The following is a 19969-nucleotide window of genomic DNA, read 5'->3' as shown; positions in this document are numbered from 1 at the left end:
TGAGTGCTTGAGGAAGGAAGATGTGTGGAAGCAAGGAAATGGAGGGTTGACAAGAACAGATAATGAGACCAAAGTCTATCACCTCTAGCTGAAACATGACCTAAGCTGAAAAGAAGCAGAAACTAAAGGCATGAAGTGCCTGGAAACAGAGGCCACCTGGCTGATGCTGCTAAGCACCCTCATCCTGAGACACATCAACAAGCTCCAGGAGACCTCCAGAACTCTGACCTGCCCCTCCTCCAGGTGTGAAATTCCCAGTTAGGACAGGACCATCAGGTAATACTCAATGGCCCTTACTCCGTACAGATTCCTATTTAGTTTCTCCCCACTAAGCAGCCCATTTTAGTTTCTTCCCACTAAGCCAACATGCTTTGTTTCAGAAGTGCAACCATCTGAATGAATGCTGTCTGCTTCACTCCAGCACTGCTGCCCCAGAATGCAGAAGTCCTGCAAACATTATCATGTTTATTTAAGCAAATACTCCACTCCACTGCAAATACTCAACTACAAGAGGTCACAGATCCAGAAGAAATACCTGGGGACTCTGCCTGTGTACGGGCACCGGCACAAGGGCTCTATTTGCTTCCCTCACAAAAGGCAGAGGATGCTGATAAAGGCACAAGGCTTTTCCAGGGACAATAGAAAGAGTGTTTCATTTTTATTTTTTTTTAAGACTTGAACTATGAAAAACCTCAAGAGTGATTTAATGAAGAGGGATTCTGCAGAGCCTGACAAATGGTTTTTAGATAAAGGTATTAAAATTCCACGATTTGCAAAACACAGATTATTCTAAACTCTCCTGCAGAAGTGAAGGTTAAGTGTTTTGGAGCTTAAAGTTAAAAACAAAAGGTACAAAAATAGCCCAAAGCTACTGCAGTATTTTATTAAAAAAGCCAAAAGCTCTGAGTGCAAAGACAGCCCTGCCTGCAGAGCCACCCCGGTTCTTTCCCCTCTCCCAGTGCCAATGCTAACAGGCCGGTACCGTCCCCCACCTGTCCTGCAGCTTCAATAAACACCGCAGTGCACAAATGGCAGCTCGTGCTCCAGCTACCTGGGGCCTCGCTGATGAGAAATGACGTGAAGCACCTGCTGCCCTGCCTGAATCAGATGGGTGTGCTATCACTTAAAAAGGGATGATGCACATCTACAAACCTCGTTTTCAGTTCTCAGTCTTCCACATGGCTCGGGACACATAACTGCCTGAGCCTCTTCCACATTCTACACGCAGGGGGGAGAGGGAAGCCGTTGTATCACAGGAGTGCTACAAAGCAAGGATTTCTTTAACATTCCTTCAATGAAGTCGAAGTTGAACATAACAAACACACAAGCCAAACTGAGCTCAGTGGGATTTTTCTGGCCCAGACCATACCCGAAGATGTGATGGTTAGAAACAAATGTTTTCCTTATGAAGAAGCACACTGGAAACAGAAGTAATGGATGCACTAGAGATCTTTAAAACAGCATTACTGTGTTCCAGACTAATCAGGCCCATACAATTTGGTAGAAAATTAATCATCTAGGACTGAAGTAATAAAGTCTCCCTTGGATGCTGCATCTCTGCTTGGCACAGACCCAGGCATGCACACTATGTCAGATGGCTGAGAAAAAGAACCATGAGGAAGACACAGAAATAGGCATCTTCCCTACCCGGGTGCCTCAGGCATTCTCTCCATCACACCAAACAAGGAGTCGGAATGTCTCCCATCACAACTTTCCTGGATTAAGTACAGGTTCAAGACATCTTCCTGTCCTCTTTCAGTCATACAGCAATTGAAAGTTTTGTTATAATAATGTATCGAATTTCTATCACAATTAAGTTTATTTGCTCTTAGTTCTCGTTCCCAAAAGGCATACTTGATACTAAAATAGACAAGACCAGTCTGAAATAAAACATTAACTCTTATTGACTGAATAATTTTCTCATCGAGAGTGAAATGAAAGCGAACAGCATGAAGTTAAACAGTAATGACTTTTCTGCAAAACTTCTGGTAAATGAATATTGGTGCTGTTAATTGCTATTAATTCCAGCTTAGTTATAATTTGTGGTATGGGCTATCACAGTTCTTTTTACAAAGCCACATCCAACTCAGACACTGAGCTGTTTCCTGTTGATGCCACCCATGGTGGGGCTGTGGGCACAGAACAGAGGCAGCTGCTGGGCACTGCATGGGGCACGGCATGCATCTCGCAATGGGCACAGCCAGCACAGGGGTGGGCTGCTGAGGAAAAGTGCACTGCTGTCCCACTATACCTCTTAGCCCCTTCCTGCTCCAGTGGGGATGCCAGAATGTCAGGAAGAAACTGCTCTGAGTTATCCTACTGGTAACAAAATATTGAGAAACAGAAAGGAGGGGAGTATCTGCACCTCCTTTTTTTCTTTTCAGGAGCAGTAACAGACCCGGGCTAGTCCCAGCACTACATGGTAATATAAAATCAATATAATCACAGTGAACTTTGTCACTTCTTCCTCAGGCAAGCAGGTTTTTCATTTGGGTCGCTTGCAATTTTTCTCCTTGAAAATAAGTTCTTCAGTTTCCAGTCTGCCTTGAAATGAAATAAAGCCATTGTTGGCCCCACTGCAGCAGGTAAGCAGCTCTCAAGAGATGCAAGCTTCCACCCACAGCTCATCCCTTCACTCTAACACAATGATTTCCATTAATTATTTAGGTCTCAAATATTTATTTCTAGTCAATTAAATTAAGCATTACTTATCCCCCAGGGAATTCCTCCTCTCCATCAACAGAGAAGAGAGCACCAAAGTGCATTTCCTATACCCGCTAATAATGCAGTCACACCTAAGGCTATAAAGAAATCCTTCCAACTAGATACAAAGGCCTTGGAAGCAAAACATACAAGTCTAGCATAAAGGAAAACATAAAAGATCCTTTTGCTAGCCAACATAAACAAATGACCTTCTCTGCCCCAAGGAGCTTACAGCAACTCTCCAAGAGACAGTAAAACGCAACATGAGATGAGAAAAGATCTCTTCCATGCTGGACTGCAGGACTGGTGATGTGACCCAGGCTCTCCAGCAATGCCTCAGGAAAGAAGCACTTCCCAGGAGACTGTATCACTAGGCCCCACTGTAACGTGTACAGGAGGCGGATTTACAGCTAGCATTTTGTACAGAGGAAATCACCAGCCTTTTTAAATTGTGTTATCGTGTGCACTAATTCATACATCTCTCCTACAGCAAAACCTTTTTATTACAGAATTTCAAAAACCAATACTTGAATTTTAAACTTTAATATGAACTTACATTTTAAAACATTAAATTACCCAGCGAAGCGGACGAGAATGTGAAAAAGGCCATTTCCTCCATCATTCCATTAAATTTGAAAGTACTTATTTATTTTAATAAGTTGAGATGTCCATATGCCAGGAAATTAACATCAAAGAATGTTAAATATGCCCAGTATCACTTCTTAAAAGCCTATAGAGTATTATGCATTTTCAAAATTAGCATAACTCAGCAAAAAATACTTTCTCAGCAGTTACTTTTTATTATACATTCCAATACTACTTTGGGAAAAATACTTAAAATGTTTACTGTACTCTGCAGGTCAGTTCATACAGAAACACCATGGAATGCAGCACTAAATCCCATCGTTAGGTAACGACACAACCATCTTCCCCTCTGTTAAAGACAAGCAGATGGTTCTCTAACTATGCATTTCTTCCAATGGCTCCTGTGCAGATGACCTTCGTTGGCATGAAGGATCGGGGCACAGGCACAAGTGAAAAGCTTGCATGGGCTTCAGCAGATTCCTCTGAAGAGCTTTACTTCATTTAGCACAACACAGAATAGTCATTAATAATTTGATCACTTGAGCCACTGAGACCGCCCTCAGATTTAAGCGCCCACCTGCTGAAATTGCAGGGATCTCCTCATGAAAGCCCAGACCTAACTGGCACAACTCTGAAAAAGCTACTCATGAGAGCTTGCAGTTTTGAATAGAGGCTCACAATGGATTAAGCCAGTTTCCTCAGGCTTATGCATCTGAGCCTTCAAAACGCATCTGGTCTATCAATTGCTATTCCCTCCCCCATCATTTTTGAACCTGCTGGTTAATTTTCACCAAATTGAAGAGAAGCAGGTGGATCTTGGAGCATCACTATATTTGGGGATATGCAAGGAGTTGGACCTTATGGTCCTTTCCAACTCAGGACATTCTATGATTCTAAGAGCCAATTCTCCAGCTCACAGTCCTCACCTTGTTACACCCTGCTTCAGCCATTTTTACATCTAACACCAAGACATCGCTCACACTGTACATTTCCCATACAAGTTTTAGGGTTGGAATGACTCTTCTGTGTTTGCACTGAGAGCAAGGAAGACCTAAGGGCATCTGGGGAACTCTTCACAATATAAACAGCATCTGAACTACATACACCAAACAATTCTTTTCAGAAGTTGCATCAAATTCTCTGCGAACTGAACTTCACACATTAAATCCCCTTCCTCAGAGATCAATGTATGACAATACTGTATCACCCAGATAACTATCTCAATCTCAAGCCTCCAACAACCAAAATATAAGTTAAAAATACGATCTGAAGTGTTGCAGAAGCTTGCAAGTTAGAATCTATCTGAAAAGTTCATGTCCCCTTTGGTTAGCAGCAGATTAACATCTGGCATGTAAGATGGCTTTCCATACCCCAAAGGGGCAGAAAGCTTCAGCAGCAGCCCAAGACACAGCATCAATCTCTGGAGCAGGATGTAAAACTGTACGTGATCTAAACTCTGCCTGACTTCGCTGTCAATATTACTGCAGGGCAAGTCTTATTTCTGTACTTGAGAAACACTCAAACAGATGCAAAGCAGAGCACCTAACATTAAATCCCTCATTCTGAGTGCATCCACCTACTGGTTTGTTGGGGCAGGAGCTCCACACAAGGACATGAACATAGCCAAGGGGTCCTGCGTGGTCCTGGTCCAGCACAGCTCAAGTGTATGGGATCAGCAGCATCCAAGCGACATCTGTCATATCTGCTCTAGCAGTAGGTTTGTTACAGGTGGGTTGGGAAAGGAGGCAGGAAACATTTGTTTCACTAATTCACACAGAAAAGAAAACAAAACAGTCCGTATGTCAGTACTGACCATCTTCAGGAATTCAACTGGGGGACATTTCCTTTGTTAGCTTTCAAGGAAACTTGCACACCAAGACAGTTGAGAAAGTCTCAGAAGTGAGTCAGGAATAAAGAAACCCAGGTGAAACAGCTCCTCCTGAGCTTCCTGGCAGCTAGACAACTTATACTTTGTCCTGAATGCTGCAATTATAGCAAGGTAAAGGCAGTACCAGTCAGCTTCAGAGAATTCCAGCTAGCTCCAGGACTCTGCACAGCCACAGATGGGAGATCCAAGACACAGCACTCAGCACTAGTCCAGTCTTTATGACCATGATCACAACACGATCCTACTTTACAGTGGCTATACCACTACAGATGTGAACCTGCAAGGCTGTGAGCCTACAGCAGTATGGAGCAAACATGCATCAAAACCACATTCAGGGATAAGTGCAGAGAAGGAAGGCTTTACTTCAGCAGTACTGCTCAGAAGACTTTTGAGAAAAGACAGAGATCCTAATGTTCACAGCAAAGATTCCTTTGCCCAAGGGCTTGCTTGTTGTTTCAGTCCACCTAGGGGTTTTAAAGCAACTACACACCTCGGAAGCATCACACCCTACTGAGAATTCAACCACAAGGACTACACAAGCCATTAATGCCTACCACCCCGTTCTACATCAGCTGAAATTGGCATCTTCACCTCAGCAACAGGGACATAGGCCTTCTAATTCATCATGAACGAAATCAATCATCTCACTAACTGACCTGGAAGCACCACCAACCTACAGCCTATCTCACCTCACAGCCAGACAGTTGTTGATAGATGAGAGCGGGTGGGCAGACATACTTCAGAGACCTTCATTCAGGGTTCAACTGAACTAAGCCCACTTGCTTTCCCAGCTCTACAGCAGCTGCATGCTCAGGTGCTCAGCAAGACTTGACATTCCTTTTATACCACAAAGTAATATGTCTCTTCAATAAATCATTCCAGTGCCAATACTTTTTGCCTTGGTTTGGAAGGCTACCGAGATGACCCTTATGAGTCCTGATGAGAGAGTTAAAAACACTTCCAGAAAAATCATTCAAGTGCTGTTTAAAGATGTAATTTATATGCACATCTCTGCACTCCATTGCAGGATTTCATATTTATTTAATTTGATAGTTAAAAGCGTGCCCATCCGACTCCCTCAGCACATGCAGCCTTTAATAAAAACTTTGTACTTTAAAGTCAAATGTTCAGCGTGTTGAATAGGGAAAGAATGTCTTCTTACTCAAGCCTGAAAGTGTCCTAATCCCAGTGGAAGATCTTGAAAGCACCAAGAGCCAGAATCATGCTCTGTGGCTGGATTGCCTCCAGGAGGGCCTCGTTCACTGAGGAGCCTCACATCACCCACGCTGCTGACACGGCCTCCCCAGGAAGATGCAATCTCCCAGGCAACTCAGATCTCTTCAATTAGCATTTGATAAGGATGGATGCTTCCTGGAAGAAACAGCACAAAACACTGGAATGCTGCTGAACTTCCAATGCTGCTGTGCATAGTGTGGAGTATATCAGAGAAGTTAAATTGCCCTGTCCTTTAGCTCCCACCACATAAGCACACTGACCACAGAGATGTTACAAGCATTAAAACTATCTGCCACTAAACACTCACACTGCAATACAGTGTGAGTATACATACTACAATACATACCTATACAGATGAGACTCTTCAACTCTGTATTTCTCTAACAGATGTGATGTGACATTCAGCCTAGAAGAAAGACAGATCAGCAGTCACCTCTACCCACACCTGCTGAGCTGTCTAGGAGCTGGGAACTGACCCCTCATGTGCAAGGGCTTCTTTTTCAAGGGCCACAATGAAAAAAACCTGCAAGTCTTCGATGTGTTATAGACTGATATACATTCTGGGTAAGAGAACAGATGGAGCAACTCCTGAGGCAGAGATACCAAAAGGAAGATCATCTTCTGGAGAGTGAATGGAATGACATGGAACAGCCATCTCAAAAAATCACCTCAAAAAAAGAGAAGAAATAATCCGACAACTATCTAACATGAACTACAAACAGTTCTAACATGAACTGCAATACCGTCTTTGCTCTGTTCTGTCATGCAGAGGCTCCACTTCTATCCTCTGCAGCTAAGATTCTGATTTATGCCTTGATTATTTCATGCTTGGACCTTCACAAAAAATCTTTGCGACAACCATTTTTTCCTTCCTTTAAAAAAAAATAAAAAAAAAAACCATTCTCATTAGAGTTCTATTCAGAGATTCCCTGCTTGCAGTGTTTTGTTTCTCACTGCAGTATCCTTGCTCCTTACATATTTTTCCCCATTATTCTTTTCCTATGTGTTCACTTACTTATTAAATCAAGATTGGAAATTCAATGTATTATTGCATCATTTGATAATGACAAGGCAACAGCAGACTTCAACCTTCTGAGTATTATCCAGCACATTTGCTGAGCTTGTATCACAGCTGCTGCTCAAATACTCCATCTTTTTTTTTTTTTGTAGGTTTAAAATATAAGCCATTCACTTGGTTTTGTCTAAAGAAGAGCTGAAATATTTTATATTCTTCCCCATTTCAATGCCTCGAAATCGGTTAAAATGACACAAGTTTTTGCTGCACTGCAGCACATTTTCAGAATCGTGGAACAGTGCAGTAGTTGTTGTCTTTCCAGAGGTTTTCTACAAATGTCCCACTGTTCGCATTCAGTGAAAACACAACAAAAAGCACAGTACATTAAGGAAGTGAGGGGTCCCCCCTTCCTCCAGCAAAAGCAGCTCTTTGAGCTTCATCATTTCATCATAGATAGCCAGAGCTGTGTGAAGTAAGAATACTTTGATGTACTACTGAAATAATTGCATCCGAAACCCCAAAGATATCATCTAGCATCTGCTGCAGTTATTTAATACTTTTGTGCTGTGGTAGACAAAAACTTCATGAAAGAACTGAAGTTGAGGGAACGCCTAGTTCTTTGCACCTCATATTTACGTTTTTCAAAGCTGTCCAGCTGCCAATGGTCTCTCTACTGAAAAGCATTAAAGAAAAAAATAAATAAATCAGAGCATTCAGAAATCAGGGATTTGCTTTAATGCATTTAAGGCATGAAAAACAATCAACTTTCAGAAAGAACTTTGCCAAGGAAGAAAAAAAGGCAACTTCACCATCACAGTGTCCAACATTTAAAAATTCAGTCAACCATTTCATTACAGACTGGATATCAGGACTGATGATGACAGTACTTGGAATGAACTGTAAGCACTGCAAGCAAGAAAGGAAGAACAGACAGAAAACAGTATTGCTGGTATTCAGTAAAGAAATTGTGTCTGTGCTTAGGTAGAAACGGAATTGCTACCTTAGGGTTTCTTAGCACATTAAATAGAAACTTGCCCACAAACAAACGTCAGGGCCATGTTCCCCAGCAATGGATTACTGGAAGTGATGCCAGACTACACAGACTGCTTATGGCAGGCAGGTTCTCCTACAAGGACTGCCCATGTTACATACTCAGCATGGCCGTGTTATTATAAATTCTTTATTTACAGTAGCTTAAGGTTTGGAAGATAAATTCTATTCTCAAGAATAAGAACTTGAAAATTTATTTCTTCATCTCAAAACAAAACAAAACAAACAACAACAACAAAAAACTATTAAAAGTATTTCATAGTTGTTACTTCAAAACTCTGAAAAGCCAAAGAAAGAATCTAAAGCATTCTCCTCAACACCTCCCTGGTAAATGCACACTTGATACAGATACCTCAGCCAACTCTATCTCTGGTGCACGTTTGTGCAGTGCCCAGCTCTGCACCCAGGGGTGCAAAGACCTGTGACCAAGTGCCATCAGAACACAGACAAAAAAATGCTGACATATTTTCTGCTTATTGGATAAATGACGCAACAGCATACCACCTTAGCTGTGGTATGTACATAAAAAAAAAATAAAATCACATTTGTCTCACAAAGTACAGCATTGCTTTGCGGAACACCTGTTGGATACTCTAATAAGCCTGCACAAAAAAATGAATGCACCACAGCTGGCTTCTGCAGGGTTCAGTGAAGGCTACATTTATCTCTGACGAATGCAGATAAAATACTCAAAGATTAGTTTACTGATCAGATCAGATATTAATTAATATTTTTCCTGGTTCTGTCAGCTTAGACCCCCTATATTAAGTCAGCTTCAAAGAGCAAAGGGAGAGAGGCAAAAACTGCTCATTTTGACCATGCTGCATTTAATGGAGATGAGTATCCTTACAGTGGCATGATAACCGTGTATGCAGTATGCCAGAGTTTTGCTCAATACCGAGATTTATTATCCTGAGGGACAGAAAGAGTGAAATACTGACCACAGTGAACAGGCCATTAGTTACCTCTTAGTTCAATAAAGTCTCAATGCTTTCCTTACTATCTGCTGATTATTTCCTGTCCAATTCACATTAGCAGCTTATTTAATGAGAACAATCTAAGCAAAGACAGAAATTCACACATTTACAAAAGACATCACCGAGTTACATTTCATCACCATTTGCTATTATTTCAGGAAATAACTTTTACTGATCTTTCCCATTTTAATGCCAGCAAGTGCTTTTGCTAACACCACTTAGTTCTTATATCCACCATAGGTTATATTTTAAATAATAGCATCTTAAAGGGCAGCAATAACTGCCTAAGTGTTGTAGGACAAAGCACTCACACACTGATAGTGGCCACTAGCACGAAGCTGTGGCCATGAATCCTACTCTTATTGGACATTTTTTTCCCCTCTGAAGGTCATCCCTACCCTTATAAAGCCTCTTCTAATACTTTCTGCTAATGTTCACAGTAGTTGTGTAGTATCTTGAAGAGAAACAGGTCCAATATTACAGACAGAAAAAACATCAGTAATACAAAGCATAAAAGACAGAAGCACTGTAAGTAGTGTGAATAATTTCACATTGAAAATGAGAGCTATCAGAAGTACAAAGAGGAAAAAAAGATGCCTTGAAAACACCTTAAGATTAAAAAGAACTATGCATTTTCTATTAAAAAAAAAAAATCTTTGCAAAGCCACAGTTAAATAAACAAGCAAAAAGAACACATACACATCCTTAGCTAGCATCTACTTTTTTATTCTCTAAACAGTACAAATGGTTTTGATTACTTAGAAGGGAGTACTCCTTGAATGAGTCAGCTTGCAAGACCAGGGCTGAGCAGCAGAACAGACACCAAGAGAGCAGGGTGACCCAGCGCTGTGGTACAAACACTGGGTACATCCATTAAACTCCAGTGACAACAGCACTGTCACCTGCAGCATCCTGCCCCCAGACAGCACAGCCCCCAGTTCCACACCCCGTGATCATATATGTTAATGCATCTTCACTTACATCTAACAACTCCAAGAGGAACCTCCTGATTTGATAACAGAGGAAAGAGTGCTGTTTCCCCACGGTTACTTCTGGCTTTATATAATCTCACTGCAGCAACTGTTACATTAATGTTGCATAACAGTTTTTCAGAGAAAAAAAAAAGACATGTATGAGAGTAGGTATATTTTTAGAGTGGCTATAGGTGGACCCTTTAGAGCTGCTAACTTAAGCTACAAACATCTGACTCAGCATCTCATAACAGAATATCATCCTGAAGTCCTGACCCTCTCGCTAACCATTTTTGGGGGCTGCTGCATGGCAAAATAGGGTCTGGTCGGGTCACTGATAAAATGTTTTCAGCACTGATAGATGCAACATTTGACAGTTGAGAGTAATCTTCAAAAGCCTGAAATATTATGCTCTGTGAAACGGCACACAATGCACAGGGGAGGGCCAGCCAGAAAGCCCTGGATGTGGTACTTCCAGCTGCATGTTTCTGTAGGATTTCTTTTCACGTTTAGGAAAGGTTTTTGTAGCTACAAAATATTTCTCTACTGACAGAAAGGCACCTGTACTGCTTGCTATCTGTTGCTGTTATGGATATTAGAAAGATGCTGAATTTTGTGGGAATAAAAGGCTATGCTAAAAGCCATTTCAAACTTGTCCTTCATACAGCGGTTAGCCCGATGGAAAAAACAACAGAGAGAAGTCCTGAGGACTGCCGTGAGGGACATCCAGGATCCACACCTACTTCTCGCTTTGGCTGCGCTGTGCCCATTTCACATCCCCATTATGCTGCAAATAATGTGGTCAGTTGCAATTTAGGAAAGACTCTGGCAAACCGTAAGACACGCTCCTGGAATAAATGCTTTGCCAATATACATAAATACACGTGCGCACAGAAATCTGCCTAGAAATGCAGTTAGATTTCCTGAAAACTCCTAAAATCTAGGAGATCTCAGTCTCCATTCACTCTTGCAGCTCCTCTTGAGACAAGTTACTGTTCTCTGTTGTCAGTGGTTGCTCACTTCTGAATTTGGTTTAAAGAGCTCCTAGCGCAGACTTAATGAAGTTTCTTCTGAAAGGCCAATTGTATTTCCTTCTGTCTTTTTGACAAAACTCATTTAAAATGGGCCTTTCATTTCATTATCTGCTCTTCATTTTTGTGAGTTTTATTCCTCAGTTGGAGTAAATGTTACAGTTGGAATTGTGCCTGTAAACAAAGGGCTTATTTTACAAGGTTTCTGAATCCAATCTTTTACAATTGGACAGGGAAGGGAGAGCTCTGCAGTGCAGGCTCCAAGGCTTGCTGCAGGACAGATGCAGTGTGAGCACAGGGCACAGGAGTTCACAGGGTGAATGTGAGGACTATTCAGGCAGGTAAGTGCCTCAAAAAAATGTTAGATCTGAAGTGTGTCTGACTCCTCATTAGTGGTTGAAGTTAATTCTCTCTCAGCTCCTGTGCCTGAGAAGAATGACATCACAAGCAACACATGGTAATCCCATACGTACCTCCTGGAACCAGGAAAATTCCCCATCTCTGGAGTATCAAAACAGCTTCTGAGCCACTTTCCCCCCCCTCTGACAAGAGTGTTCTCAACACGCTACAGAGGAGTTGCTCTATTCGCATAGGATGGATACATCCTGTGGAAGATTAAGACCTGAGGGCCCTTTTACACCCCCTAGGCAGGGAAACCACAACCAGATGCCTGCTTCCAGACCTCTCCAGTCCCACCTCAAAATTTACTATAGAGCATTTAAGCCTGAAAATACGAAAACTCTGCAAAGAAGGCAGGCGCAGCCATAAACATGAAGGGGCCTCATTGACTATAAATCAGTAGAGCTCAACTGAAATCAACATAAAGCCGCAGTTCAGCCTAACGCAGAACCAGCAGAGATGTGGGCCTACTGGTCAACACTGAGCTCTGCCTGTGGTCGTATGCCAACAGCAAGCAGAAGCTGTCCCGGTCTTATTTACTCTAGTTGGCAAATTCCCTTAGAAGAGACTTAAATTCAGCAGCATACAGGCCAGCAGAGCTTTTTTCTCTGCCCATAACTGCCAGGGCTGGAGCCAGCAGCTGTTGTACAACTAGCTAGAAGAGAGCTGGCCTGAACATGTGAGGACAAGAGAGGGGAACAGCCTACTGGTTAACATCTATAGAAGAGCTTGGAAGCCACTAACACAGACTAATTGCTTACTGCAGAGTAAGTTTCCCACTCTGTAGGCTTATTTGATATAAACTTCCTAGTTATGTCCAAAACCCTTCCTGCAGGTCTGATGTTAGTACATAAACTGCTTAGCCAAGCCCTGTTCAGGGTTCTGGGAAACACTCCGGGGAACCGGGATGCAAGAGAAAGGAATAGATAACTTGAGCATTCTCTTCAATGTGCCTGACTAGAAAAAAAAACATCTGCCTGACATTTGGGCTCTGCCACCCACCATTTATTCCCACCAGCATTCCTTCTGAAATAACTGTGTCTTCCCCATTTCTCTATTTGCCTTTTTCTTCCCAAATGCAACCCTGTGAATGTTGCCTTCAGCACAACATTCATCTTTGGCACATGCCCATGCCATCCTGCTCTCATGCAGACCTACTGGCACTCGCTGTGCAGCTCAGTGGGACACAGCTGCTCCTCCCTGCAGCATGGGCTTCAAAGGGGCTCAGGAGGCCACCAGACCTCAAGCCACTTCCATCATGGCCTTGTTCTGATGTAGGTTACACACAACCCATGCAGCAAGGTCACACTGCACCTACACTGTTAGCTTACGCTTGTATTTCACATCATGAAAGCTTCAACAAGAACTCACGTCCTGCAGCTGGAATAGCTGGTGCCAAGCACTGGTAAATACATCATTTCCACCTTTTCCATCTCCTAGTTCACTCCTTTTGTTAGCAATAGTGACAAAAAAAGGTTCTAATTAGAGCTAACCAGGTGGAATAGCACACTATTGATGATCAAGAAGTCACTAACTTCTCTAAAAACAGGTTGGCTATTTTTCTCATGGAAGCAGGAGATTTATCAATAGACAAAAGGATGCAAAATCCAACAGGAAAGGTATAATTACACATCAGGACTATATGCTTTATTATGACACAAATCTAAAAGGATTAGTGGGTGGTAAAAGCTCTTCTGGAGGGGTGAACAAATGATATTACTCATAAAGGAAGAACTACACCAGTACAAAAATAGAATTAGGAAGACCGTTGTATGCATAAATGAGATTTTGTTACTTTTGGTGGGTAGGACTTATTTTTTTTTGTTTTGATAGATTTGTTTCTGTGTGTGTATTTTCCTGTGTTATTTTGTTTGTTTTTAAAGCAAAAGACTGGCTAAAATGTCTAGTAATTCAAATAAAGAGTTATGACATATATATGACATATATGACAACTGATTAATTCCACTACTTTTGTTTTTCTCAAACATTTTGATTTAACGACCAGCAATGAAGATTCCAAATACAACTTTCAGCAACAGAAACAAAATAAACCTGCCAAGCAGCACTTAACTTACAATATTTTATTGCAAGACAACACATAAGAATAGCTCATTCATTTCAACACAAAAGTCATCTTCCACTGTTTGGAGGCTTAAAACCTAAATGAGTTGCTTTAAGCTGAAGCACAGAATTAACTTTTAAAATATCTGTGCGTTTGATAATAACCTCAAAGTTCTAAACAAAAAGCAGAGCTTGTCCTACATTACTAAAACGCATAGAAGTATTTTACTTGTATGACCTCATTCACAAGTGAAGCAGCTTATATTCAGGATCTGATAAATAAAATGCAGTATCTGGTATTTTGTGTATTAAGGGAAAAAAGTTGTGACTTTACCTATGATCATTCACTTCCAATGAAATTTCATGGTCTGCATAAAAGCGCAGAATTGGCGGTTCCTTAACATTTCATAAGAGCTCTTGTAAGAGCAATGGGACAAATAATGCAATGCCTCCTACATCTGACCTTCTCAGCATCACACACCCTGGTGCATTACTGCACCAACAGTTCTCATTGTCATTACTACACTCTACTGTGATAACACACATGCAGATAATTAACTGTAAAATTTCCAGTGTCTTGTCACCTGGATGTGTCGATCTAACCCTTACAGTTTTCCTATAAGATTCAGAGCAAGCAAACTGTAAACTTGGAAAGACGCTGTTTAGACAGAAAGTAAAGTTCATGGGAGTATGCCACTGCAGGGCTACGTTCAGAGACTTAAAACAGAACACATAGAAGGAGTAGAGTTATAAGGGAAACTCTGCAGGTAACTGACAGAAACGCAGGAAAGGAATGGATTACTGTAGAGGAAGTCACAAGGAGGTCAGCAGAAAATACACTGTAGATTAAGGCTCAGAAATCCTATTTCTGAGCATAGTAGTAACAAAAAGCAAAGAAATTTTAGTTTTGGAGATATTTCATGTTTCACTGCTCTGAAGAATTCAACTCACCCGAGTACGCCCAGTAAGGATCCCCCGAAGCCTTTCGCCTCCGTATCTGCACGGAACTACCATGTCTGTTTTCATGCAGGGAGCCAACATAACCTTCGGTCAGAGCTGGGAAGAGAAAAGTAGGAATCGTTAGGAAAGTGGTCTTTACTCCTTGGAGTTTACACTGCAAAGCTTAAATCTTTGCTGAGCATAAACTACAAAGTTGGCGCCGCTTAAAGAAAATTAGCAGGTGTGCTCCTCATCCATGGAGGCCCAATGCTCAAAGATGATTCAGAGAAGGCAGAACTCCCCAATGCCTTTATTCTTACCTAGCACGTGCCACTCTAACTTCAGTACTATCCACAAGGATATTCTGATATACGCAAGTAAACATAAGGCATGATGTGACTGATTTTCCTCTGACCTCAAGATGGCCATTCAGAAAACAAGCTTCCAAACTAATAACTGTAAACCTACACAGAAATGACCAAGATCCTTGAAAGACTATAAACGCAAAAGCACGTTATCCTTGCTATCACAGCTTTATTTTAAATCATTTAGAACAGTCTCATTCAGGAGGGAACAAATCTCTACATGCAGCCTGCAGACCTGAGCCCACAGCACATGGGGTAGCAGCCTGAACACGAGCAGGGCTCCAGAAACATTGCCTCAGAGGATTCATCCAAGCAAAGCAGACACACAGTGCTGCCTTCCAGCCAGAGCAACGCTGCGTGTGTCAGATGAATATCCAGCATGCAACACCAACGCCTTCCGACATGAAAGGGAGAGGCCAGCAAAGAAGGAATCCTTGTAAAACTTCACAAGCTAGAAGGAATTAAATTTAGCAACCAAAACATAAAGAACACATCCTATACTGAAACCCAGGGTTTTTCTTTTAGACTCCCAAATAATTTTTCTTGTGAAGAAATACATAACTTTCACAAGGAAGTGCTTTTCTGTTGGTTTTATTTTTGGGGGGAGTGGTAAGGAGGGTTCGCATGCAAATTTTATTCAGTATTTCTGTACATCTCACTGAACCCAATGGGAGGTGTGTGACTACACAAATGTCAATAACAAGTCTCCAATAAATTCAACCTTTCTCCAGCATCACAGCTGAAAGTTTCCGTGCTCTAATAAACACACCTCCAAATAAACCCATACGCAAAATGTGAAGAAAAGGCACTCACCACATGACTCAATGGCAATTTAAGTCCAACTAATCATTCATTTGATCAGTAACTAGTTGAATTATTGAAAGTAAAACTTTAGAAAACTGCCCAAAGCATCTCTACCCACATACAGTCACCGAGCTCCAGATTCCCTTCTGCTCCCAGGCCAACTACAGCTGGTAGCAGATCTTTACCAAATGTCAAGCACTGAGATCTCCAGAACTTTACAAATGCTTCTGGTTAATACACCCTTCGGTGCCACAGCAGCAGAGAACAAACTGCAGCCAACAGGTACTCTATAGACAACATGCAATCTGCAGCAAGGGCCATGGATTGCTGCAGGTTTTGGAATGCTGAAACGGTAGGAAAAGCCATGCAATTCCAGGAAAGGCACTGCAGGTTTGCTCTCATCAATTTCTTCCCTTGTGCAAACAAAGGCACTAATTGTGCAATTTATTATGAGCCTCTGATTTGAATGAGTTTTCCAAATTTCTTGGCAACTTCCCAAATGCGAATTCACTCCAGGCTGAACTAGAAACACTGGAACATACACTACAAGGGTTTGTAGGTAGCTTTACACCACATACCTTATTTTCTCTTCTGATTTACCCCAGTAATGCCTACCTGGTTGGGAAGCAACAGACAGTTGCATCAACTGGAAGGAACAGATGAGAGATACAGAGACCCAAACTGTTTTGACAAATCAAACACACAAGCAAAGACCAGAGACCAAGAACAGCTAAAGAATGGAATGCAGAACTAACCCAGGAGGGTGGCTGGAAAGGCTATAGAAAAACTAGCCCCATTACTCAAAAAGAGAAAAATCTTGTGTTCCTCTTTACTACTAAAAAAATAGAAGCAACTCTTTCCTGAGTATCCTCTACACAGAGGGAGCACATAATTGTGGGTTCATTCCCCACCCCCACCCCAAAAAAAAAAAGCTATGATTCCTGCAGACAGGAGGAAGATATCACCCTGCCACCTCCAAGGAGGAAGCTGCTCCTGTGGCTCTGTCTCAGTGAGCCCTGCTGTGTGCTTTACCATGAAAAGAAAGGAACTCATTCAAATCATCTGTATGTGTTGAAAGGAGAAAGGCTCAGAGTTGGTGCAAAACATCCAAAACTGTGAAGCCCTTTGTAATCCTGGCTTGCACTGTCAAAGAGCCACACGTCAACCATGGAACAGCTATGAATCATACTGTTGATCTGCAGTATTTTCTGTGCAGAAAATTAAATTATGCAAATCCAGGCTTTTATGAATGCTTTACTTCAATGTGAAATTGAACATTTGCTTTAGTCAGCATTATATTTATACAATTAAAAACCTGGTATTCTAGTAAATATATGCATTTTCAGTTTTCTGCACGTACACAATAGATTTGTACATTTATCTACATTCATAAATAGTGAAGGGTCATGTTATACACAGGTTTAATTATACCAAAAAGGACGTCACAAAGCAAAAAGACAGCTCAAGTACTTGTCAAGAGAACTGTAGAAGAGAACTTGCTGGTTTTGCTGCTAAGCATCTTCTGCAGGACTGAACATGAAACAAACTGGATCACACTGTTCTAAATAAAGCCCTGCAATGATGTTAGGCAGCCCAATGTTATTGACAACAGTCTCCTTACAGACGCGCAGTAATTCAGCAGCCAATAGCCATGTAGAGAAGATACATGTACACTGGATAGCTGCAGAAACTCTAGGAAAAGGATGACAGGTCAAGACCCTGGCCATGCAGTGAATGGGGAAGGTAATGGTGTCTTTGACAAAGAAAACGCAGTATCTCCTTCCCAGCTCCTCAGCCTGCCTGCAGTATGGCCATGTACCCTGCACAGAGCCATGTGAATGAGGAGAAAACACTGCAGGAACAAGCAGCTGTTGCTGGCAATATCTCACCCTGATAAGGCCATCAGGAAAAGACAGGCTCAATCTTGAGGAGCTTTTGTTGCTTGCTGTCAGCTGGGGTCAGGGGACTGGGAGGTATAGGACAGAGCCTGCAGGAGATTTTCAGATTCACCTGTTGTGGAAAAACTGGAAATACATTTGCCTGAACCCAAACTCACCCTTCATTTCTATCTTAAACAGACAAAAGTTTGGAAGAGAAGCATCACAGTCAAAATATTAAAAAAAAAAAGTTTCTTTATACATCAGACATTTTACTTTCTCCAGGTTTCAGGGAGCACCAGGAATGGGCCTTTTGATCCAGGCAACCCAATGACACCAGTGGAAAGGTAACAGGCATCCAAGCACTGCTGAATCTGCCTCTTTCACTGGAAAAAACATCCAGCTAAAGGTTTTACTCCAGTCATTAGAGTACACGCATTCATTTTTGTGCATCATTCCAATTCTACCCTTTCAGAAGGTATACATAGAAATAATTGACAAACTCAACCGATATCTTTTGCTTGTATAATATGAGAACAAGTACTAGAAAAAGTACTTAAGAGTTAAGTTATTAACGCTCCTCACTGCGGGTTTCCACGAGACTTTCTCAGCTGGGAGACAGTTAACAGCTCAGGAACAGAGCAGCCAAGTGATTTCCTGCTCCACTCCCACAGAACTGGAGACTGGAGAACAGCCAGCAATTAGATGGGCTGGTCCAGCATGGAGCAAACACAAGGAGTCTCTGATCTTCTGGGAACCCTGCAAAAGTGGGGGAAGTGGAAATCGGGACAATAGGAGAGGAGGAACATGCTGTTGGAAGGCTTGAAATGGAGCATCTAAAATAGAGGGATGGGGGGGGGGGGGGGGGAAATACACACACAGCAGGAGACAGAGGAGGAAAAGGAGAGCAGGAGACCTTACCCTGCAAGGTTTGATTTGATACAACATGCCAGTGCTGCTGGCAGAGGAGCAGGGAATGCCGTAATGCATGGTCTGAGACTTGCAAATACACAGTTAAAAAAAAGAAAAGGACCAACCTGACACTCAGATACACAAGCATGAAATTAAATCTCAAGCAAGTCCTCTGGCTGCTGGTGCAATGCCGGTGCCCACGGAGTGTGACACCTGCAGTCGGTGGGGCTGCGCGGCTGCCATCGCAGTGACTTCTGCAGGGAACAGGGGATCCTTCACAGCTAACATGGAGAAATCTCTTGCACGCAATTTCATATAATTTTTATCGGTACTGAACGCTACATGATTTTATATGATGTGCTAAATTAATCAACCCTACTGCATATCTGCAGACAGCAAAGCAATGCGATGCTGGGACATTCCTTAGCATTCTGATCAGCTTCCCATTCACACTGTCTCAATATATTAAGTTTCCAATAAAAATTATTTGATAAGTGCCCTCAAAGGCATGATTAGGTAATTCCTGCTTGAATACCTTACTGGTATTCATAGTTCACATGAATACACAAAATTTTATCCCCAATCTACCTTAAATATAAAGCTATTATGCTATTCACAGAGATTATTCCCTAGGCATTAGTGTTTAAAAGGTATCAAGCCATCGGCTGTGCAAGAAAAACTCTTTTTAAGATCAATACTTTATTTCTGAATGGCAAAATCATTAGTTACGACAGTAGTTTAACTAGAGAGTGTGCCAAACTCAGATTCATTTAAGCCTTCTCTGAAGAAAAGGGTTGCACCCAAATCTGTTTTCAGCTGCTCTGATTACAGCGGTGCAGAGTCAATGGCGCACGCACAGCCCAGCTCAGGCGCTGGCTGTGGGCTACCCTGGCAGCTGAGTCTGCCAAAGCCCAAATCCATTATGGGGACACTTGGAGTGATGTGCTTCAACCTGGTCCTACTGCTGGAAAACTGGGATGTCTTTGGAGAAGGAGACTTGGAGTTGTTAACGCTTGAAAACTCTTAAGATGGGAAGGAAAAGTCTTGGTAGCATTTAGGCAAAAAGCACTAATTAATAAGGAATGCCAGCAATTAGTTCCTTATCAACTTGATTCCCAAGAAAGGAACTTTTTGAAAAACAAGAAAACCGTTTTTT

At 41.9% G+C, this 19969-nt stretch overlaps 1 protein-coding gene across 1 annotated transcript in view; it reads right to left on the bottom strand.

The window, feature by feature from the left end:
• PTPRG (protein tyrosine phosphatase receptor type G) overlaps positions 1–19969 on the bottom strand; it is a 301167-nt gene that overhangs the window by 277713 nt on the left and 3485 nt on the right. The window contains exon 2 of the mRNA XM_031555513.1: positions 14868–14972. Within this exon, the coding sequence (XP_031411373.1) occupies positions 14868–14972 (105 nt within the window). The remainder of the gene's footprint in view (positions 1–14867; positions 14973–19969) is intronic.

Source organism: Meleagris gallopavo, chromosome 14 (genome assembly GCF_000146605.3).
Source record: "Meleagris gallopavo isolate NT-WF06-2002-E0010 breed Aviagen turkey brand Nicholas breeding stock chromosome 14, Turkey_5.1, whole genome shotgun sequence".
Lineage (NCBI taxonomy): Eukaryota > Metazoa > Chordata > Aves > Galliformes > Phasianidae > Meleagris > Meleagris gallopavo.
The sequence above is the reverse complement of the archived record's forward strand: the minus strand, read 5'-3'. Positions and strand labels throughout refer to the sequence as shown.